The sequence below is a fragment of the Crocuta crocuta genome, unplaced genomic scaffold, assembly GCF_008692635.1.
Source record: "Crocuta crocuta isolate KB4526 unplaced genomic scaffold, BGI_CrCroc_1.0 scaffold36, whole genome shotgun sequence".
NCBI lineage: Eukaryota > Metazoa > Chordata > Mammalia > Carnivora > Hyaenidae > Crocuta > Crocuta crocuta.
In genome coordinates this window covers 7,613,998-7,637,102 of record NW_027532203.1, presented here as the reverse complement: position 1 = coordinate 7,637,102, position 23,105 = coordinate 7,613,998, and the positions used below count along the sequence as shown (strand labels likewise).

The window sequence follows — 23,105 nt, the reverse complement described above, 5'->3', positions numbered from 1 at the left end:
ACTGAAACTGAAGACACAGGAGCGTCTTATGGCAGCTGGGACCCTAAGAATTATATGAGAATGGACTCTTGGCTTCTAGCCAGGCCAGCAGACAAGAGGCGGCTTTTCTGCAGTGACCCTCATTTTCAAGGGCTTGCTGATTCAGTTTAGTTTTGGGGCATCGTTAGCATAACCCACCGTGAATATTACATTTTCTTGAGCACCTCTGGCCAGGCCTTGTTTCTAGACACGCTCTGCTCCAGCAGCCGCTTCTGGAAACCATGGAGCCCACCTCTGTGCCCTCACTTGCCGCCCAACAGATTACTAGCTCTAGACTCCTGACTCTTGCTTGGTCCTGCTCTGCTAAGGGCTTAATTTCAGTTCCGGTCAGACTAGTCCCGTCCCAGTTTGCATGTTAGTGTTACCAACCCTTTCTCCCACGATTATTCTCTCAGTAGATTGCATGTGCTGACCCTCCCGCTTTTTGTAAACTCACTCATTAACTGTCAGCTCTTACTAGGAGTTTTTAGTATAGCAGAATGATTGGAGGACAAAACGACCCACCAGCTTTGGAAACAAAAGTATGTGTATAGTCATTTCTGCTAGAAATCTTTCATCGTGTCATTGCCAGCGTAAGGCAGATCGCAGATGAAACACTTTGTCCATATTCTCATTGTGAAATTGGATGAACATGAAAGCCAGATAACAAACTGGTGTACTTTGTTATTACTGGTATTATTGGGGGCGGGGGGTGATTCTGCTGTAGGCAGAAGGCTACAAAACTGCTCTCCGCGGGGCAGGAACCGTTTACGCGGCGCGGGGGCTGTTACATCAGCCGTGCTTTGACCTTAAGGCCCACTGTCGCAGGCTGCTGCCGGCTTTGGTCTGTTTGAAATGTAAGCAACAGACACGGTGTATTTACTCCTATTTCTCCAGCTTTTCTCATCTTTGCCAGGGCATTTTTCTTCCATAAAACATGAGTCAAAACACACAGAACTGTTTTCCTCATTACTCAGAGGATTCCTCACGGGTGCGAGGAGGATGCCGAGTCTGGGCATCCCTGGGTCCTCAGTGGGGCGAGGACGTGCCCTGGATCCCCCTACCCCCGCCCCAGCCTGTGTCTGTGCACTAGCCGCCGGGGGTGGTGCCTGGCCTGGGAGGGCACCGGATGAGTAATTGTCAAGAATGGAGTATGACTCCTATTCAGCTTTATCTCCGTATAGCTTACTCTTGTTACTTGACCATTGAAAGGTCATATCTTTAAAAAGTAGCAGTTTTCTGGGCAAATGAGTCTGCCCCAGAGTAGAGATTAACTGTTCGGTAACTCAGTACCGAAAATATTTACCCTTTTTCAGATGGTAGAAGTAAAACGTCAGAAGATACATGAAACCATTTAAGTGCATTTCATTATGGTTGACCCTCGAACAACGTGGGGGGTTAGGGACATCGACTCTCCACGTGGTCAGAAACCCACACACAACTTTGGGCTCCCCCTAAACTTAACTACCGATAGCCTGCTGTTGACCGGAAGCCTGACGGATAACGTAAAGACTTGATTTTGATTAACACGTGTTCTGTATGTCGTATGTGTCCTTGTGACAAAGTAAGCTGGAGAAAGGGAAATGTTAAGAAAATCACAAGGAAGAGGAAATACACCGCCCCACCCTACTGTAAAAAATCCCCGCAGAGGTGGACCCGCACAGTTCAGACCACATTGTTCAAGGGTCAGCTGTATACTTTTTTCTAATCAAGATGTAGGTGTTGTCACATTTAACTTTTTGTAAATAGCCTTAACTTGTACAGTAGAGAAATAGAGTTTAAGACCCGTTTTAGTTAAAGAAGGAGGAAAAGTCATATTCTTTTAGACCACAAAGAAATCCTGGTCTGCCCCGTGCTGATATTTTCCCCCAACCCAGAGAATGGGTGCCGTTGTCCTGAATTCAGAGTATCCCAGAGAAGCTAATGGGATATTCTCCTTAGTGCTGTGAAAATGCACCACCGTCTCCGGAATCTGGGGGTATAATAGCGTTCTCTAGAAGCAGGGAGAATGAAACTTAAACAGAAATTACAGGGAGTCCAGTTAGGTACCAGTCATGTGAGTTTAAGACTATGGATAACCACATAGGCATCAAGGAGGAGAATGTCTACAACCAAACTACCATGCTTTTTCTCAAAGTGGAATGGAGGCAAGGAGTGGAAACAAGAATCCAGAGACAAACGCGAGAGTAAACGTAGCGGATATGCAAGAATGTACATGCATCTGTGTGTGTAAACTGAAGATAAGGTCCTTATCCGGTGTGCTTCCCCAGTGACTGAATTTGCCCATTTCAGTAATTGCAAAATACGGAAGCGTTTTGATTTTGGGCAGTAGTGCGTCCTGACTCCCACTTTCTCCTTGAACTTCTGTGTCTCAAGTGGGTGAGCAGCCTCAGCCGGGGAAAATGGGTGAGGGCAAGTGCCTGGAGCTAGACAGGGCTGGGGTGGGGGGTGCACTGGCCGCCAGCAGCCCTCACAGAGCCCAATGGGCCCCACCGCCCCGTCACATGCTGTGTCACAAAGGGAATGCTCCCCCTCCCCCAGAAGCGGGTACGAGCAAGGTCGGTATTGAACTGTTGGTATCTGTTGTTGGTTACCTGTTACCCTAATACATTTTTTCAGTCTTTGCAGTTCAAGATTTCTGTTGTAAAGAACACTCAGTAGTTCCTAAAATCTCCTCTCAACTTTGAATCATTTCAATACTTCTCTTAGGTAACCTGCTAGCAACAAAACTTTTTCACTCACCGATATTTCCGTGACTGTTTATATAGTTGTGTATGTATTATAAATACGTAAATGTCCAAGAGGGAAGAGCATATAATTCATTGTGAATTTTATATGTATTGTGGAGGATATGTGTTGATCTATCTTGACACGAGATCATGTGAAAGTTATTTTGAGCGTTTATGGAACGCAGACTTTGTTTCCTTTTTAGATGTTCTTTTATTTGTGTTGCTGTTTCCCCCTCTTATAAAAATAGCACGACCACGCTGCTTTTAGATCAAAGAGAAGCTGTGGAGAGGGGGTCCCCTCGGGTCCCAACATAACTGTCAGGCGGTTCTAATAGATGAAATCATAAGCTCTCAGGTCCAAAAATGTACACAGCTTCCCAGTGATCTCATTTAGACCTATTTCATAGATCATGATGAGACTTAAACGGATGTTGTATTTAAATGTATGTACTTAGCTCACCACCCGGCCTCTAGCGGAATGGGGTCCATATCTAAGGAGCCCGTGGAAAAGCAGATGGTGTAATTCACTGCCTGGGATTAATGACCATGTGGCGAAAGCAAATAGAAGACTTGAGTTCAAAGAAACCTGTGATAATGTAGACGGCACCAGGATCTTCTAATGCATGAAGCCGTGAATTGGTTTCCCTTGTTGTGGCTTGTTTTCACCTTTGCTCTCTGTGTTATTAGAGAAGGAACACTATTTTCCAGTGACGCTAACCTCCTCAAAGCTGCCTGTAATGTTCTTATTTTGTGATTATAATAATAAACATGTTGTGGGATAAAGTTTGTATTTTAGTCTTTTCAGGAGGAGACCCAGACAGAATGTTTAAGTGAGTTTTCTGGTTTTCCGTAGTTTCAATCACTCAGAAGAAGTTTAATCCTTAATGTTGGGGGGCTAGATTCAAAGGCTAAGAGAAAAAGTCTTCTTAAAATTTTATACCTCTGTCGTCAGTTTAAAAGATTGTTTTGAGCCTTAGCTAGAGTCTGTATTGTAAGGCCTTCTTTAACGGACTTCAGTACCAATTGGACATTTCGGAAGGTCGCAGGTACTTGCTGCATGAATGGCTAACTAGAATTTGGACACATTTTATCTCCTGCTGTGGTAGGTTTATTTTTGGAGTGGACGCAATAAGTCCTCCCTTTATATTTACCTCAAATTTTCTGTTTTGGTGTTTTAAAAATATGCGACATTTACCGCTTACATGTAACGGGATGAAAAATAGCGTTTTCAGTTTTTCCCGGTTAGTTAATGTGGGGCCTTTTCCAAAGAGCTTTTTTGTCTTGATATTGTATGTGATTAGATTTTAAGCTGTGTAAAAGTTTCAGTTTAATATCTAAATGTATGTCTCTGAATTTGAGTTCATTGATTTCAATTATAAATCCTATAATGTCCGGCCCATCCATTGAAAGACCAATTCAAGTGCAAAAAGAACAACTAACTGCTGTGGTCATTCTTTTGCATTTCTGTATTTTAGATTTCAGATGACAGAAGTGAGGGGGGGGGGAAGAAAGGAAGGGAAAAAAAGTGGGATTAGTCTCGAATTTATTATTATTCTGGAGAAAGTTTTTATGAGTTGTGGGAACTGGCTACTGTGGAGCTAGATGCCTATAAACTTGGAAGTACACATTAACGTTGATTTGCCTCGGTCATCTGCAAGAATATCTCCTCTAAATACCCCTTCTCCGCACTAGATAAACAAAATGCAAAAGTAACAAAATTGGACGTCTACCCGAAGCTGACGTTCTCTTAACCTCATGCTTTGGGATGACCCTGACCGCACAGCACCTATCATTTCAATTGCACGGGGTGAGGGATTTTACTTTAAAGGTTTAACTTCTAAGTTTGCGGTTTCCTTGGACTTGGAATCCGTGATAGCAGTATTTGCAATGAGCCATGCGCAGTTGTTTTGGGGTGTAACCAAGCTTCTTTGCATCTTAGAAAGTACTTCGTAGGACCAACCCTGTCTCCCCCTTTGGTTTGTCTAGAAGACTTGCACTATGTGCCAGATGCTGCTTCCTAACCAGTGCAGTTACGCGTCACACCAGAGAATCCATCAGCACAAATCTCCCTACATCTGCCCCGAGTGCGGGGCCGTCTGCAGGTCGGTGCACTTCCAGAGCCACGTCACCAAGAACTGTCTGCACTACACGCGGAGAGTTGGTTTTCGGTCAGTATACTGTTTGCTTCCGTGCCGGTAAAGCTCTGTTCACCTGTCCCCGCGCAGCGGCGCGCGTGGTCTGTGCACGCGGTTTTCGGGGTCACACAGTGATACCTCAATTAACAGATCCTCCAGGAGCCTAGTTTGTTTGTGGTCGAGGTGATCCTTTTGAGTCCTCGTGGTGTCGGCCCCCCGGTCCCCACAAAGCTGAGGGTAAAAGGAGCCCCTCCTTCTAGCCAACACTAGTGCATGTGGCCAGGTTCGGCCTTGCTCAACTGTTCGAGCTTTTTCTTCCTGGACCTTTTCCAGCATCCCTCTGTTGTCATGTTCTCTGCATTTTAACCCCTGTAAGAGCACCATGCATTTCTCTCTCTCTCTTACGCATCTCCTCCGATCAAAACAGAAAGGGTGCATGGTCCCTTACTTGTATTTCATCATCTCCAAGGTTTGGGTGTTTGTCCTTCCCTCACAGCGCTCTTTGTGGAAGAACCTTCCACACCAGACCCCAGATAACCTTCCTCTATCCCCCTTTCCCCCAAGTCTGGGTCGTTCCCCTCCTCTGTGTACCTCTTAGCAATGACCCTTTGCACTGCTCCCCCGAGAATCTCAGACTCGTCTTTTACAACATCTGGCAAATCTCCTGTTCATTTAGCTGGTATTGAGTGACAATGAACTTGAACTCTGTCTTCCACTCTGTGACCTTCTGAAATGCATTCCTGTGCCTTTTATATTTTGACCCAGAGAAGGTCAGCCCAGATAACAGGTCACCAATACACCATGTCTTTGTTAATAGAGGTATTACTGTATTGTGTGTTTAACTGTTTGGTTGCCTGTCACTTGAATGTTAGACTGTTAATACACAGGATATCTTTTAGTTATAATACAGTTATGATATTTTACAAAAATAAAGTCTAGTCAGTATAACTTGATGGTTTTTTTTTTTTCAGTGATTTTTTAGGGCATAGCATCATCGGTTCCTGGGTGGCTCGGTCCCATTTTTCTGACAGTAACAGAGACTTGGTGCATGTTTTTACCTCATGCCTCCAAACATGAGAAGCACACATGCTTGATGCATTGGGATCTACCTTAGTAGGAAGCGTTTGGTTTGCAAATTAAGGAACTAGAGTTCTTTTTGGTGCCAGTTTTGCCACTAACTTTATGGTAATTCATGTATCCTTCCCATGTGACGGTGCCTCTGTCTGTAAAGTCAGTGTGCCGCCTACGGTCCATCTCCACCGAGGTGTGACCGAGGAAAGCAAGATACTCCCAACGCTCTCAGAGCTTAGGGAGCAAGTCACACATTGAAGGTGCCCTTGATTCCACAAAACCCATACACAGTGATGCTTTGGGGCTCACCCCATGTTTTCAAACGATTACCGCCAGGTTCTTTGTTTAATAATGGAAAGCAGTTCTGCCACATTGTCTCCGTGCTGTTCTCTCTCACAAAGATGCCAAACTTTCCTCCAGTGTTTATTTTTTGCGCATAAGGAAAGTAAACTTAGGCTGGAATGAATAGAGGAAGCAGGACTTCTGCACTTCTTGCTATTCTGGTGCCTCTCCTAAATGAAGACCAGCTGTGCAGTCAGGCTCAAAGGAATCAGCTCATTGCAAGAGCCCGTCCCTTGCTTTTCTTCCCACCCCCTCCCCCCATTCACAGAGTTACTTAAATTTGGCACTTGGAATTTTTAAGGCTTTTGTGTTTAAGACAGGTTTTTTCCTCGCACTCGAGGCTCAGAAGAGCTGTAAAGATATGACCATGTGTGCACTCTACTTAGTTCACGTTTACCTCTTCAGGTGGGAGGAAAAAATTGACCCTGATTCTTTTTTTTTTTCCCCCTGCTATTTCAAATAAGTTGATGGGGACTTGACCCCCTTGGCCTTCTTCTGGTTCCCTCCTCCATTTTGGCTCCATACTTCATCATTTCCCATTTGATTTTTCTTTGGCCAGAGAAGTGGAGCACGGCTCCCCTCCCTCCCTCGCCTCTGTGATTCAGCGTGCCTTATGAGGCACAGTGCATCTCCCAGGTACCGAGTGGGTCACTCCCAGCTCCTGGTTGGTTTGGTAAAAGTCCAAGGTTTCTGTGAATTTTCCTACTTCTTGATTCATTGGATCTGCATTTAGAAAGGGGATTTGTAGGACTGTATACTATAAACATTAAAAACATGTTTTTAGGGGGGCACTTGAATGGCTCAGTCAGTTAAGCATCCGACTGCAGCTCAGGTCATGATCTCACGGTTTGTGAGTTCGAGCCCCGTGTCGGGCTTCGTGCTGACAGCTCAGAGCCTGGAGCCTGCTTCCGATTCTGTCTCCTCCTCTCTCTGTCCTTCCCCCGCTGATGCTCTGTCTGTCTCTCTCAAAAATAAATAAACATCAAATAATTTTTTTTACATAAAGAGAAACTTGGTTGGTACCTAGAACACAAAGGACGTCGGGTATATGAAACATTTATTTATAGGCTGGATTTTTAGTAGCGTTAAGATACCATATGAACCCTACAAATTCTGTCTTCTGTTTGTCTGTCTCATTTCCATTCCCAATTGGCCTCTGTTGCTCCTGAACCTTTCCTTCCACCTATCAGTGGGTATTTTACAACTCTCTTTCTTCTTACTTTGTTTTTTAAATTCTCTACTTTTCTTTCCTCACATCAAGGAGGGTTTTTCCTTGGACCCCATGACGCTTTTTGGACCCCGCCTTAGCTACTTCTCCATCAGCCGCTGCGTAGATTCATTAAGTTCCTGCTTGTTTTCTTCAACATTAAACCTTCCAGTTCAGGCGACTTGAGAGAACTCCAGGGATTCGTTTCTTTTCCCCCTTCCTGGGTCTTCACTCTTGAAATACCACCTGTGTCCCCTTGATGGGAAGGTTTTCTGTTTATGATGCTGGTGCAGAGGGTCCTCCTGTTTCATGAATAACCCGCTTTTGTTTTGTGTGATCCTCCTCTTCCCTAGGAATCGTTAGGCTTCCAGGGCTGGGAAGAACTAAAAGGTGCTTGAGTTCAACTCTTCTCCTTTTACAAGTGAGGCATTCGCCCAGAGAAGATCAGTAACCTGCTCAAGACAATCCCAAGTTCAGGCTAACCCAAAGTAATTCCAGTATGTGCTTGGGTGGCTTAATTGTCAAAAATAATGGTTCAAGGAGATAAGATAGAGGAGCTTTCTTAATTATTCTCCCATTCTGTTTTAGTGCCTTTAATGTATAGGTTTTCAAACATTACGCCTTAAGTCATTTAAAATGCTAATGCAGTAATTATGATTTTGGTGAAATGCTTGCAAAGCTTAACATTCATAGAAGCCAAGTACTTCCGAGAAGGCCGCTCTTGAGTGACTGGAGGCATCCCCATGAATCCGGAAGGGAGGCTCCTAGAATGCAAGTACCTTAGACTAACGCGGAAGTGATCAGGCCCTGCCCACAGCCCGCCTGCCTTGGGTCAGCTCCCACCTTCACTTCCAGGAGCGTGTCCGCTCAGGTGCATTTCAGGTTCATCTCCGCAGACTCTTGAGCATCTGCAGAGACCACCCTCAGGTAGTTTTCGGGTGTGGTGTGGCCAGAGGATGACGAGGTCATCAAATGGATGTGTTGTAAGTGTTGCTGAGAGCCCGGCACGAGAAAGACGAGGTTGGTGAGAAACGTGTCTGAGTATCGAGCTGGTTTCTGTGGGACGAGACATGATTAGTTCACGAGCCAATCCAATTATTTATATGCTCAAGAAGTAAAGAAGTCAACCGGAAAGGAGTTTACTCAGTGATGTTGATTTTTCGGAAGTTTATAATTCATGTTATTTCATTAAATAAGTGTAAGTGTACTTGAACGTATTTTCCAGGAGATAAACAACATAGGTGGTTAACTTTCTCTGCCCCACGGGCCCCATCACCCCCAGACACATTGACCACATCAGTGTGCACCAGGAGACCGTGGCCAGGCTTTGGAGCCAGGACTGATTTATTCTCTCTGCCTTCTGCTGATGGCATGTAGGTCGAGGCAGCGAAGATTTCTTCCATTGGAAATGCCATTGGTTAGGAGCCTCAGGGCCTGGTGTGAGCATCTAGAATGTGGGAGTGTTCCCCAGAGTCACAGGTCATGAGGTCTTGCCGTGTCCGTTGGCCCTGATACAGCCCCCGTGATCCGTTGGTCTCTTCATAGTCTGGTGTTTGGATATTTAATCCCGAAAGTTTTAAAGATGCCCAAGCGTCAGACCGTTTGAGTTTTATTTTTCTTCTTCACGATCTTCTTTCTTAAATATATAAAAACTAATTTGATCTGTTATAAATAGAAAAAAAAAACCCAACCAAAACATACTTCCGGAAGTAGCCATTAGAAACCTTGAAGAGGCCATTAAGCCGTGCTCGTTTTACCTGACTGTTACCGTGCAGGTGCGCGTGTGTGAGGGCCCCGTGCTGATGACCGCGTGTTTGTTTTCCTGGCAGGTGTATCCATTGCAATGTCGTGTACTCTGACGTGGCCGCTCTGAAGTCTCACATCCAGGGCTCTCACTGTGAAGTCTTCTACAAGTGTCCTATTTGTCCCATGGCGTTTAAGTCTGCCCCAAGCACACATTCCCATGCCTACACACAGCATCCTGGCGTCAAGATAGGAGAGCCAAAGTAAGTCCTGCTGCCTTCTGACTTTTATGCCACTGCTTTACCTAGTGACTTAGTGGAAGGAGTAGTTCTGTGGAAGAAAACTCCAGAGATGAAGACGTAGGCCACCGCACAGATTCCGGGGCTCCGCGAGGTACAGCTCGTAGCTCATCGCCACCTAACCCGTTCAGCTCTTCCCAGGTGAAGCCTCCGTCCCGAAAAACAGTGTCACTTACTATTTATGCTCTTGTCCTCCACTTTTTGCGAAGCAGGTGAATATTTATCAATTTTGGTTCTTTTTCTTATGACGAGTTTAGCAGTTAACTTCTCCGGGGAACCGTCAGCCACGGCCCTCTTTCCTCAGGGACATGCTTTTCGTCCTAACATTCATAATACGAAGTCAGTTTAAAACGCTGGTTGCTGAATTTAACCTCATAGCCAGTCTTAGTCCTTGGGTAGTACAGATTTCGTTTTTGCCTTTTTATCTTGCTCTTCATTTTGTAGTTTTTGCTCCGTTGAGTCTTTAAGGACGAAGCGTCTGCTCCGGCAGACGGGGGCTGCCTGCCTGCGTCACGGGCAGCTCATCGAACAGGAGGGACCGTGGGCCTTGGGCACAGAGTCCTGCCACCTCCCTCCCGCCCGCCCCGCCCCACTCCACCAGCTGTGAGATCTGGGACCATCACAGGCTCTGTTTTTCACTTCCATTTTCTCCCCTGAAAAGTGAGGGTAGTGCTTCCGTCCCAGAGTTCGTGTGGGGCGGAGAGGAGGTGACATTTAAAATGCGTGGCACATGATTCCTCTGTCAGGAGCACAGAGGGGGCGCGGCAGCTTTGATCCTTCCCTCACTTCCTCTTCGTTGTATACGTGGCAGTGGATTAGCTGCTCGCGGTCAAGCTCCTTTGATTCCTGTGTTATTTACAGCAGCGTGGAATCCGATCGTTATGTGAGGCTACGTTCGCTGCCCAAATCTGTTGGTGGGTCTCACCCCCTATCCGCAGTCCAGGAAACCTTAGAGGCAGGACATGGATATTCCATGTTATATATATGTCTGGCTTGTTTCCTTCGCTTTTTGGGGACATAGGAATGACTGAACACTATAGGAGTGACCCTGTTTCCTAAAAAAATGACACATGATAAAATAGGATTCTGTTCTGGTAGGACCTTGACTCTGATCTCGGTGGATCCTCAGACCGCAGATTAGGTGATCCATATAGGACTTGGCGTCTTGACCCTGAAGACATACTTCAGTGAATTCTCATTTCACAGTCTTCAGTGTTCAGGGCAGTGAGGCTTCCGGACATTAAAGCAGTATCTTGCCCCCAGTTTATAGAGTTTTTGATTTGGCTCTTTATTCAAATAAATCAGACTTTACTGAAATCTGGAATAGCAGTTATTACCTGAGAATACAGGGCAGCGAATTATTAACATAAGCTAAAACGACATTTTCCAAAATTGAGTGAAATAAAAAACTATTCCAGTATTTTCCTAAAATTATTTTCACTACAATGGTTCCTTAATAAGTACCAAGCCTAAAGATAGGCATTGACTACTATGTTCTAACTGTGAAGCTAAAAAAAAAAAAAAAAATTATAGGGGCACCTGGGTGGCTCAGGCGGTTGAGCGTCCGACTTCAGCTCAGGTCATGATCTCACGGTTCGTGGGTTCGAGTCCCGCATCGGGCTCTGTGCTGACAGCTCAGAGCCTGGAGCCTGTCTTCAGATTCTGTGTCTCCCCCTCTCTCTCTGATCCTCCCTGCTCGTGCTGTTTCTCTCTCTCAAAAATAAATAAAACATTAAAAAAAATTATAGTTGAGATACAACAAAACTGCCAAAGCAGTGAACTTTCACTTAACCACATTGGTTCAAGGTGACGTCCGTGCTCGGCCAAGCGCCTCCTCCCCTGCGACTTGGCTGCGGCACCAGGTGCTGCTTCTTGGGCTCTTTTTATCCCCGTTTGTTGTGACTGGACTACAGCGTGCCCTGAGATCCCTCTTCCCTGCCCCCTCTCCCAGTTCAGGCTCTTGGAAACCCTTCCTTCCCACAGTATGCTGGAATGCTGTCTGGCCTGCACTTGATCTGAAGCTTCCTTTTGACATTAACCCCATCTCTGCCCTGCGTCTCTGTGCAGCACCCCCCTTCTGCCAAATCAGTAGCCTTCACAACATTGGAAACTCAGGCATGGGAAACCCCTTAGCGGTATTTGGTTAACAGGCAGTTATGCAAATGACTCATCATTATGCAAATGATGTGCATTCATTTAAAAGATCAGTATAAAATGCTTCACCCCCCATTTCCTTTAGAGAAGATGTGGAGGTCTGAGAATGCACCCACAAAGTCCTTCAGTCCTAGCACCTCACATTGAAAAGGACGATGCATGATTTTTTTTATTTTTTAAAAATTTTTATGTGACATTTATGTAGTATTTCTCAGGTGCCAGGTACTTAACGGTTCCTGTGTTTGTTTCTTGCTTTTCAGTGTGTGGTCAGGCTTTACCCTGCTGTTACCTTAAAACCGTGAGCACCCTTTAATCTTTTCTGGGTGATTCCGGACCATTTTGAATGTCCGTTTCTGGACTTCATGGTGATCAAGTTTTGTGCCTATTTTCGTACTTTCCTTGACGTCCGATGAACAGCAGGTTTTTTGCTATTTTGTGCCTTCCGTTTATTTGCCACCCTCAGTGTCCATGTGAAGTCAAGAATTACATAAGAGACCGAGAGTTTGTGGACAGGTCCCTTCAAGATACAGTGCGTGCACAGGTGTGATAGCCACATAGCGGAGCGCTTTGGGGACCGACGGAGCTGAATCGGAACCGTGGCCCCCAGGATTTGTGCAGCATCGGGATCCTCCAGTCTCTCCGAGCCCATGTGAAGTGGTTCGCCTGTGGAGGGTGTGGACGTTGTTGGGTGTTGCTCAGGACAGGGCTGGGTGCTTGGTCCGATTCAGTCAGTGACAGTAAAGCAAGAGGTTTGTGGCGGTGACTTCAGAGCTTACGATCTTTCATTCCATTTGTTGTTACATTTGTTTCAAGGGTAGCAGGCTGTGGGTTGGACCTGAACGTGGGTATTTGGTTTTAGCTTCCTGGTTCTTCTTTTTAACCCCTTCCCCATCCTCCGCNCCCTCTCGGACCATTTCCTCAGCCCTGCAGCGAGGGTAGGATTCAGTCACACCTAGAGGCTTGACATTCAGGGCCCGTGACGACACTACAGGGCGTCCCGGGAAAGCCAGGCGCACTGTTCCCGTCACTTCCCTCACCGCGCGGCCCCCACGCCTGTGCCCGGGCGCCTCCCCTCCCCTGCCTGGAGCTGCCCCCTGTGGTTTTCTTCCACGGTCAGTTGGAGAGTTTGCTCCGTCTTCATGGTCTGACTCTGTGTCTGTGAGGCTTTTATTTGGGCTTTGTTTTTTGTTTTTTTTTACATACGAGCATCATTTTAACATTTAAAAAAAAATAGATTCTATCCTATGGGAAAGTTGAGAGGACTCTACAGAGACTCTGACGTCCCCTCGCCCCCAGATTCCCTAATTGTCAGCATTCGCGACATTTAATTTTACTCCACTGTTTCGTTCTCCCTGAGTCTCTTCTCGTGTTCAGGAATAATGGGCAGCGTGACATAGATATCAGTGTTCTGCCTCTCCTCCCCCAAAGGACAGCCACGTACGCCCCCACCATCCAGCCCTCCCAGTCAGAGATCAGTGTTGGGTACATTACTGCCCAGTGCTGGGACCCCTTACACTTTCTCTAACAGATGAGAAAATGTCCTTTTGTGCGTGTTTCGGGTTCAAAATCCTACCCAGAAGCGTGTTCTGCATTTAACTGTCCTGTCTCGTCCGCGTTCTTCCATCTGGACAGCTGCTCACTCTTTCCCTGCCTCTCCCGTCTTTGGTCATCCTCAAGGGGACGCCGGCCTTTTGCTCTTGGGGTGACCCCCGTCCGCCACTGCTTTCTTGTAGCTGGACTCGGGACACGCACTCCTGGCTGGCAGCCCCGTGTGTGTCGCGCCAGAGGCACACACTGCCTGTCTCTGTTTCCAGTGGCCGTCCTGACTCCTGTCGTCCAGCCGAGTGCGTGTCCGCCAGATCTCCCTGTAAAGCCCTCACCTCCCTTCTAGTAGCTAGCAGTCGTGGGGCCGTGTCCCCAGATCCTACCGGCAAACTGTTCCTCAGAAAAATGCCTAAGTAAATAGTTTATCTCCTCTTTTATACTTTCCTTTGCTGTTCAGTAGAAAGCAAAAAAAAAAAAAGTCAAAGCAAACAGAACCCTTCCCCAAAGGAATGCGGCATGAATAAAAGGGGCCATGCTGTTTTTCATGAAATAGATATTTCTGAAAATCTGAGAATAGAATCCTGAGAAAACCTTTTAGCCTAGCCAGTAAATTTTCATTCTCTTCCTGAAGCTATTCTTTTCTTCTTATTGCTCTATGCTAATCACAGAAAAATTGAGAAAGACAGACAAGTAAAACAGTTGAGAATACCTGTAATACCATCCCACAGAGATGATGACGGCTATCTAAACCTTCTCTTTCTTTTCTATGCCCTTAAAAAATGTGATCATATCATACGTACGGTCTTGTTACCTGCTGTTTTCATTTTCACAAAAATCTTCCCAATCATCGGCATACATCTATAGCATACTTTTTAAAAAAATCATGTAGTTGTTCTGACTTAAGTACTTACATTACTGGATGTTTGGGCTATTTTCGATTCTAAGCGATTTTAAATAGTGAGGAGAACATCCTTGTCACACTTGTTAAGTTCATGATGACAATGTCATTTGTGTGCCTACTTTGAGTGGTGAAGTCATGAAGTTCTAGAAAGACAAAAAAAACAACAACCAAACAAAAACACCTCTCCTCTCCCCACTCAACTGTGCTTGTGATCCGTGCTAAATTACTAATAGGTCAAGACCTTGTAAAAACCCATGCCGCTCAATCCAATTAAATTATAAATTTTATGTGGAAAAAGGAGGACAAATCTGTAAATTTTTGACAGAATCACAAAGCGAGAAGTGCTTTCTTGAGAAGACCCTGAGAATAAAGACATGTGGTTTTAAGAGGCATGCCTTTCCTGGCTTTGCTGTAGAAATAGCAAACAGAAGCTCAATGTGGCTTTTTTCCCCTCTGACTTGTCCCTTCAGTCAGGGTTTCTCTGCCATTTTCCTAAGCTCCAAGGATTCTTTGAGCTTCTCGAAATTCATCCAAGGCAGTACAGGTGTCCCTAAGGCCTCCCCTGAGGACCAGGAGGACCTGGAACAGTCATTGAAGAAAGGTGACCCATCCTGAACACGTGGGTTTATGAGCCGCTAGCAAAGCAAAGCCCCTGGAGGTGGAGGTTGGGAGCAGGGGAGTCTAGTCCTTTCCCTCCCGCCTGAGCTTTGGTGGAAGGTGTTGATGGATAGAGGGGATTGTGTTCAGAAGGTTCGGGTATAATGAATCAGCGTAAGGAGGTTGCTTGGCAGTAATATTAGGTACGGAAGTGGTTTGTAGTAGACAGTATTTTAAACCATTTTAAGCAAAACAGACATTCAAGTATTGGAGCAACAGTGATGTGGATTTTCTTTTCTGTTTCTTTTCTTTCTTTCTTATTTTTGGTGTATAATTGTTTACTGGCATAGGGCTTTCCTTACTAAGAACACGTAGAGAAATACTGCAGTTGGATGGTAAAAGGGCTACTAACTCGAAAAGAAAACTTTGGGGCAAGTCACAGCTCACGTAAGCAGCACACCTGACAGCCCTGTTTACTAGCTTATTAACAAAGTCTTTATCAAGTTAGGGCGCCACCATCCGGCTGTGTTCCTTGTCTTATCTTAAAGAACACTTGAGAAGAAAAATTCAAGGGTTCTTTTGCTCTGTGTGAAAGTAACAAACAAGCAAAGATCTCGTAAAAACAGGTGTTAGATGTAGATCTGTAAGTAATAAAATGGTCATGAATTTCGCCTTCGATGCAGAGGCGGTTGAACGCACCTTTACTCAAAATGTGAAGATCGACCTGCCCTTGAGCGATGCCAAGTTGCCCTCAAAAGTTTGTTTCAAAGATAAACTGTTTTTATTTTTATCGTGTTTACGTGTTCTCACTGCCTCTGCCCCCTTGCAATGTAAAGTAACAGTTCCCTCGGCTTCGGAGATGAGGGCTGACTGACATGTCCACACACTTCTTCTGTTTTAGAATAATTTATAAGTGTTCCATGTGCGACACTGTGTTTACCCTGCAAACCCTGCTGTATCGCCACTTTGACCAACACATCGAAAACCAGAAGGTGTCTGTTTTCAAGTGTCCCGACTGTTCCCTTTTATATGCACAGAAGCAACTGATGATGGACCACATCAAGGTGTGTGCGCGTCTCTCGTGTCCTTTAAGTGAATTGCAGACCCACGTGCGTTGAACCGAAGTCGAGGCTGAGCTGTAGGTGACAAGCCAGCCACATGCTGTTCAGGGAAGGGATGGGTGCTGGCGGTCGGTCCTGAGCAGTGTACACACTGCTGGCGTCAGGCGTTCACTTGACCAACGCCTTTGACTCCCGAGTTCTGATCTGCATCACCAAGAAAGACCAACGCAGAGTCACAGGTGCATGCCCTGATTCTAAAAGAAAAATAAAGTTATTAGGCTTCTTTTTTTTTGGTCCTCCATGCGAAAGGATGAAGTTTACTTTTCTATGAGAAGTCCATTTTGTACAGGATTTAGAAAGAGACAAGGACTCTCACGAATTGTGTTAATTCGTTATAAATGTCGGTGTGTTTAGGATGAGGGTCTTCTCTTGAGGTTATTTAAGCAGTCCAATTTGCATTATAATTGATGCCCCTCGATCTTTTAGTCTTTTTTTTCTATCAAGGTTACATGTAAATTGGTGAAATGTGCTGGATACAGCACAGTGTCTGGTGCCTGGTGAGTGTTTGGTTAATGAAATAACTAAGTGTCCAGTTTGGACAACCCACCCCTCTAACCCCCAAAAGGGGCGTCTAAATCTCTTTATAGCCCTTTAAGCTCACGATGGACAGAGCTTGAGTCCTAGTCTCTTAAACACCCACTGTGATGGGGCATGCAAGTTTATTCCCATGCACGTAGGAGATAAGATGCATCAGCTCTCAGAGCTTAGAGGGACTTGACTTACTAAAAAGAGAAAATAACAGGCCCGACATCATCAACTCCATCTCTCTTTCTCTCAGTTCTTCTCTTTTTTTAATATATTATTCAAGAAAGGTCAGTTTCAAGAGCAAATGAAGGTCTCTGAATTCGTCTAGTCTCATCTTAGTTAAACGAATGGACTGTTACTCTTCGAAATTTCCCGTGTTGAGCCTAGGTGCGCTCCCACAATGTAACTGCCTGCTGCAGAGAACGTAACGTCTCAGAGGGCCTGCTCGTTGGTGGCCGGGAGAAGGAGGTGGCCCCGTGGCACTACTAGGGTGAATCAATGCGTGGGAGATATGTGTCCTCATTACCACTTGAAGTACAGCAAAATCCTCTTAATCTACTGTAAAGGTTTTCACTAAAAGTACAAAACCATTTTGACAACAAGTATTTATTGAATGAATGATCAGGGGGAAAAAACCCTAAAAACTGCTAATAAAAACATAGTGACCTTGGAATTAGATCCAGATATTTCAGCATATTTTATATGGGGGGGGGGAGAGAAAAAGAAAGAAAAGTTGCTTCTTAAGAGGCTCTTAAGGTATTTGCCTTCTGGAACTCATCTTTACATCTGGAAAGTGGGGTCGTCGACTTTGTGGTTAGGGTCTTCCCTGTGTTAATAGTGAATCTGGAGGAATAGAAAGCTCTAAGACATAGAGACCGAAGAGGAGTAGCAAAATCCCGTGGCCACAAGGATGAAAGAATTGTTTATATTCATCTGAACCGTTACAAGACTACAGGATACGAAAACAGTGGGAATACGCACTCATGTTCTCATTTCAAGTATGCTCTATACATTTAAAGTACTCTGCCTTTCTGTATGTGTTTGGGGATGGGTAAGAATAAAGATAAAGTTTTAGGGGCAGCCTTGTTTTGTTTTTTATCGTTAAGATCTACACCAGCTCCTGTGAGTTTATTTATATCACTTAATAGCTGTGCTGTTCAGTTTTTCACGAGGAAGGAATGAAGAGAAAGGACGGGAACAGTGTTTCCCCACATACATCTTCATGGAAAGGTTGATCTTTACTTGCCTAATTTAATCCAATTCGTATCATTTCTTCTGCCAAAGTGTAGATGTTTTCACTGCATAGGATCCCTGTAGACATGTCGGCATTGACATTGAAAGCAAACTTGGAAGTTACAATCAGTCAAGTTATTTGTTGTTACAAGACCTAGGGGAAGATCGCTTGTAAGAATTCAGTTGTATTTCTTTTATTAAAAAAAGATACTTGTTTTTACCAAACAATGTTATTTTTACTTGTGATGTGAAAATGAAATGAGTGAACCAGAAATTCCCATTTTCACACACACTTCATTGCTCTCGTCATGGCAGAACTTTTGGCTGCTTTTCTGTACTTTCCATAGCACCGTCAGGTCAGCTGACAGAAGAGTATTCCTTTTTATTTTCTTTTACTTATTTTTTTCTCCACAAGAGTGTTTTAATACATTACCCTCTCCTCAGCTTTCAGTTGGCAAAAATGTATTTGCCTACAAACGTATGAAAAATGTGCTAGAAAATCTAGGGGTTTGCTTTCTTTGGGTTTTAAATGGCTAAAAATGTAAAAGCTTCGCTTCTGGTTTGAAAAAGGCCATTTGAAACACGAAAGCGGCTTCCTCACAAGGTCGTCGAGAAGCCAGTGTGCAGCTTTTTGGCCCAAGAGATCTCTCCCCCGATTGTCTCTTGCCAGAGGACATCAGACATTTCTCCCGGGCCTGTTTTAGAGTAGACCAGTACTCTGGAAATTACAGACCCTCTTTTTCCTTCCGGGGTAAGACGGTGCTGAGGGAGGTTGGCAAATTCTTGGCACTGTTTAGAGGCAGGCTTTCCTGAGGAGCTGTGATGGAGAGCAGGCCGAGGGAGCACCTTCCTGCTTGAACACTAAGGAACCGAGATCTGTTCCATGTGGTCTGTGGGACAGAGGAGACCCCAAGCACATTCGGAAACGTGTGTCACGTTGTCTTTCTGTAGGTTCTATAGGTTCAGGACCCAGAGGTTAGCTACAAGCCTGAACGCTGGCAACATGAGAAGGCCCCGTTCAGAAGAGAAATTCTATGTCATTGAGGCACAGACTGATTTCCCTTTTTTTTTTTTTTGTTTTGGAGGCGGGGGCGGAGGGAGGGGATGACTCTGTCTCTAGAACACAATTAAAAACCAAAACAAGCTGACCTTGAGAACCAGTTGGCACTAATTTTACCCCAGTGGAATTTGGAATCCTGCGAGTTTAAGTTGAGGTAGCTTCGTGGCTGTTACATCAATGAGAATAAACACCGAAGCAACTCTGAGAGGCTTTTTTGAGTATCTGCTGTGTATGGTTCACAAGCCCGGGTGGCATCAGGAAGAAGGGATAGATCGGAGTAGGGTGTAGGGAGATTGAAAGAACCCCCCAAAACACCCCAACAAAAGCCTAAACTCTTTACAAGTATCCCAAGAACACGGAAAGTATGAAAGGGAGGGAAAAAACTTTGCAAGTGTCTCAGGAGTTTATTAAAGGTGACCGGCTGGGGGCTTGAATACCTGATGCGTGTCAGCCTCTTCACGCCTTTCTGGGTAGATGTGATGGTAAAATGTTCTTCCCCAGAAAGAGTGTGTTGCAGAGAGGACTCACTGGTTCCCTGGGGGAGGTTAAGCAGCCGGGAATAATTTGGACTCCATACAGAAGTCTTTTTTAAAGAATTTAAAAATGGCACAGGCAAATAAGCTTTCAGAAATTATTTGGAACTAAAATTTGCATCACTTAGAGCAGCCATAAAAGTTAATTTTCTTTTTGTTTCTTTTCAAGTGTACATTTGGCCTCGGTTTTCTTCTTCCTATATTAAGAAATGTTTCTGAATGAATGTAAGATCATATTGGAATATCTATAATGTGTTAAGATAGTCCACACGCGCTTTCTCTCGGTGGTAACGATGTGTGATAGATATTTCTTTTCTTTTTGTAACATAGTCTATGCATGGAACATTGAAAAGTATTGAAGGGCCTCCAAACTTGGGTATAAACTTGCCTTTGAGCATTAAGCCCGCAACTCAAAATTCAGCAAATCAAAACAAAGAGGATACCAGATCCATGAACGGGAAAGAGAAATTGGAAAAGAAGTCTCCATCACCTGTGAAAAAATCCGTGGAACCCAAGAAGGTGGCCAGCCCCGGGTGGACGTGTTGGGAGTGTGACCGCTTGTTCACGCAGAGAGATGTTTACATTTCCCACGTGAGAAAGGAGCACGGGAAGGTAAGAACGGAGGTCACCCCGTTAGTGCGAGGAGTTGCACGGGACTGGCAGACCCCCAGCGCCTGCTCTGTGCTCAGCCCTGCCAGCAATTAACCAACGAGGAGGAAAGGAAGAGAGAAAGAAGGCGATGTTTTGGAAACTGTTAGGGGGTATTTGTTTTGTTTTGTTCTTTAACGTTTATTTTTTGAGAGAGAGAGAGAGAGAGAGTGAGCCGGGGAGGGGCAGAGAGAGAAAGGGAGAGAGAAATCCCAAGCAGGCTCTGAGCTTTGAGCACAGAACCCCGGGTGGGGCTGGAACTCATGAACCATGAAATCATGAACTGAGCAGAAACCTAGAGTCAGTTAACTGCAAATGAGCCACCCAGGCGCCCCTGTTAGAGGAGTAATTTGTATGACAGAATGTGCTTGTTTCCAGAGTTTGGGAGTGGGAAGAGGTACCTCGTCCTTCTTAAACTCCCAGGATAGGCTTTATACCTCAAAATCACTGAAAAAGGACTTGCAATATTTGTATTCTTTTTAAAATAGTAAGTACACCTCTCCAACTAATAAGGAATTTTTTTAAATGCCTATTATTAATAAATCTAGCAAGATTATTTTCTAATATTACTCTGGTGGTCTCAAAGTTGGGTTGTTCTAGAAAGAGCCTGCATTGCATTTGGTGTTTGTTTAACTTAAATCTTTTACGCCAAAGTAGCCCTCCCCCCATTTTATTTTTTAATGTGCTATTGATTTGTTTAAAAGATCGGATTGTACATCCTTTCTGTCATCACCCACGTTTCTGGATTTGCGTGATTGCTTTCTTTTGACATTGTTTCATTTGCTTCTCATTATCCCGTGATTCTTAGAAATTTGGTTGGACCCAGGTTGAATTTTTAGATAAGAATAGGAGCTATATTCTTTTTGTGTCAAATCCCAAGGCACCTCATGGGTGCTTACTTCTCTTAGATACTATGATCCATCGTTGGGTTCAGATACAGTGCACTTCTAAAGAAGCCGTCTTCACTGCTTTAACTTAAGGCAATAAAACCAAATAGTTTTCCTTGGGGTACCTGTGTGAAAAGTACACAGGAATTGGCTGGTAATTAGTGTATATGAGATCCGTGAAAAGTTTGTTAAATTAAGTGTTTTGAGAAGACTTTGTAACCTCACTTATACTGTTTGATTTGAGCAGCTCATGTGGTTGACATGTTTTACCCCCCTGCCATCTCCAAATGGTACGAACTTGGTCACCCTGCAAAAAGATGTTTTATTTGGTCCGAATACACTTAATTCAGTGTCTCTTCACATAAAAATTACTTACAGCATATATATGGCTTTAGTAGCACATTGCTTCTGTAATCATTTCAACTTTCGGGTCCCCCAGTGGGCTGCAGCATCTTAACAATATTCATTGCAAATACTGAGTAGTTCTTAAGGGGCAGTACTTGGTTCATCTACTGTATAAATACACTCACTATCTGTAGTTATCTTCCCATGCCCGCTGTGGTGATTCTAGGAAAAATCTTTTTTTCTTGGCACCCAAAGCTGGATTTTACAAATGCTGAAACGGGTGCAGACCTCCGTCTAACTAACCCAGAGCTTTCATTTCTTATACATTTGAGATTTTGGTAACCATCTTGGAACATTTCAAAATTCCTTCCTTCCTTCCTTCCTTCCTTCCTTCCTTCCTTCCTTCCTTCCTTCCTTCCTTCCTCCCTTCCTTTAGTAAACTACCTTTATCTTGCACATCCGACAATTACTGGGTCTATAATAAAAGATGAAGAGGCAGCTCCAAGAAAGATGTGGCGCGATGATGAGATCTAACGCTTACTTGAACTCTTAGCTCTAGGACGGTGGCATAAAACCTGATGCCCTGAGCTGGCTGTGCACACAGAACGTGCTGGGCACGGCGCGTGTCCCTCCCGTTGGAGACAGCTATCCGTCCCGAGGAAACGTGGGGCTTAGTAGGATTTTAGGATTAGCTTTGAAGAAGCTGAGACCCTGCCTCTTGGAATGCTTCAGATTCGGTTGCAGCAGCTGGAGAGAACTGCGGGGAGGCGGGGAAGGGAAAGGGACGGAGTGCCTTCACAAAGCGCTGGAATGAACAGAGTGCTGTCCGTGTGTCAGAAATCCGTGCACACGTTCCACTGTTCGAACCAGACCAGATCCCTGCACCTCCCGATGGCCTGCCTACAGGCTTCTCGTCTCTGCTCCCGTTCTTCTTCCCTCCGGTCCTAACACTCCCGTCACCTCTGCATTTAAACTGCAAACCTCTGATCTCCTGCCCCCTGTCTTTTTTTTTTTCTTTTTTTTTTCTTTTATTGTTTTCTGACTATTTTTTTTTTTAACAAATAGTTTATTGTCAAATTAGTTTCCACATAACACTCAGTGCTCATCCCCAAAGTGCCCTCCTCCATGCCCATCCCCCCCTCCCCCCCACATCCATCAGTCCTCAGTTTTTGTCAGCATTCAAGAGTCTCTCATGGTTTGCCTCTCTCCCTTTCCCCCACCATTTCCGCCCTTCTTCTCCCCCTTGTTCCTCAGTTAAGTTCCTCCTAATCCTCCTATACGTGCAAACATATGATATTTGTTCTTCTCTGCGTGACTTATTTCGCTCAGCATAACACCCTCAAGGTCCATCCATGTTGCTACACATGGCCAGATTTCATTCTTTCTCATTGCCATGTAGTATTCCATCGTATAGATAAACCACATCTTCTTGATCCATTCGTCTGTTGATGGACACTTAGGCTCTTTCCATGTTTTAGCTATTGTGGAGAGTTCCTGCCCCCTGTCTTTTCTGTCTCTTCCCTTCTGATGGCCAAGCAGGCTCCTTGCTCGCTGCGCTTTCCCCCTCCTGTTTATTCCTCCTTGGCCACCCTTCGGTTTCCGCTCCACCTCGTCACCAAACCCACCTCCTTAACTACCGAGGCAGTTCGACATTGTTCTGTCTTTTCCTAGATTGGCCCCCACCCCCACCCCTGCAGTATTTCACACCATTGGCAGGGCCCCCTCGAAGCATTTTCCACCCCAAGTGTTGAACACTGCTCTCCCTCCTGGGTTTTCTCCCGGTTGCTAAGACACCCATCAGGTTTCTGTCCTGGGAACGTTCCGCTCTGTCTCTGGGAGATTTCCGTAAGTCTCAGGGCTTCACCAATCGTATATGTATATGTGCACATAACTTCCAAGTCTCCGTCTCCAGCTGCGGTTTCTTGCCTGCATTCCAGTCCCCCAAATCCAGCCGCTTATCGAATGTTTCAGCTTCTTGGGTCATTCACAGAAACTCTGAGCCAGTGCAGTGC

General features: G+C 44.9%; 1 protein-coding gene across 8 annotated transcripts in view; it reads left to right on the top strand.

Moving 5' to 3' along the window:
- Nucleotides 1–23,105, top strand: part of ZNF532 (zinc finger protein 532) — a 103,729-nt gene that overhangs the window by 56,992 nt on the left and 23,632 nt on the right. For 5 of the 8 annotated variants that reach the window (XM_077777719.1, XM_077777717.1, XM_077777722.1 and 2 more), the window contains 4 exons: nucleotides 4,734–4,915; nucleotides 9,332–9,508; nucleotides 15,643–15,805; nucleotides 19,544–19,825. In XM_077777719.1, coding sequence (XP_077633845.1) covers nucleotides 4,734–4,915; nucleotides 9,332–9,508; nucleotides 15,643–15,805; nucleotides 19,544–19,825 — 804 coding nt within the window. The remainder of the gene's footprint in view (nucleotides 1–4,733; nucleotides 4,916–9,331; nucleotides 9,509–15,642; nucleotides 15,806–19,543; nucleotides 19,826–23,105) is intronic. The other 3 variants (XM_077777723.1, XM_077777724.1, XM_077777725.1) reach the window with 3 other exon arrangements.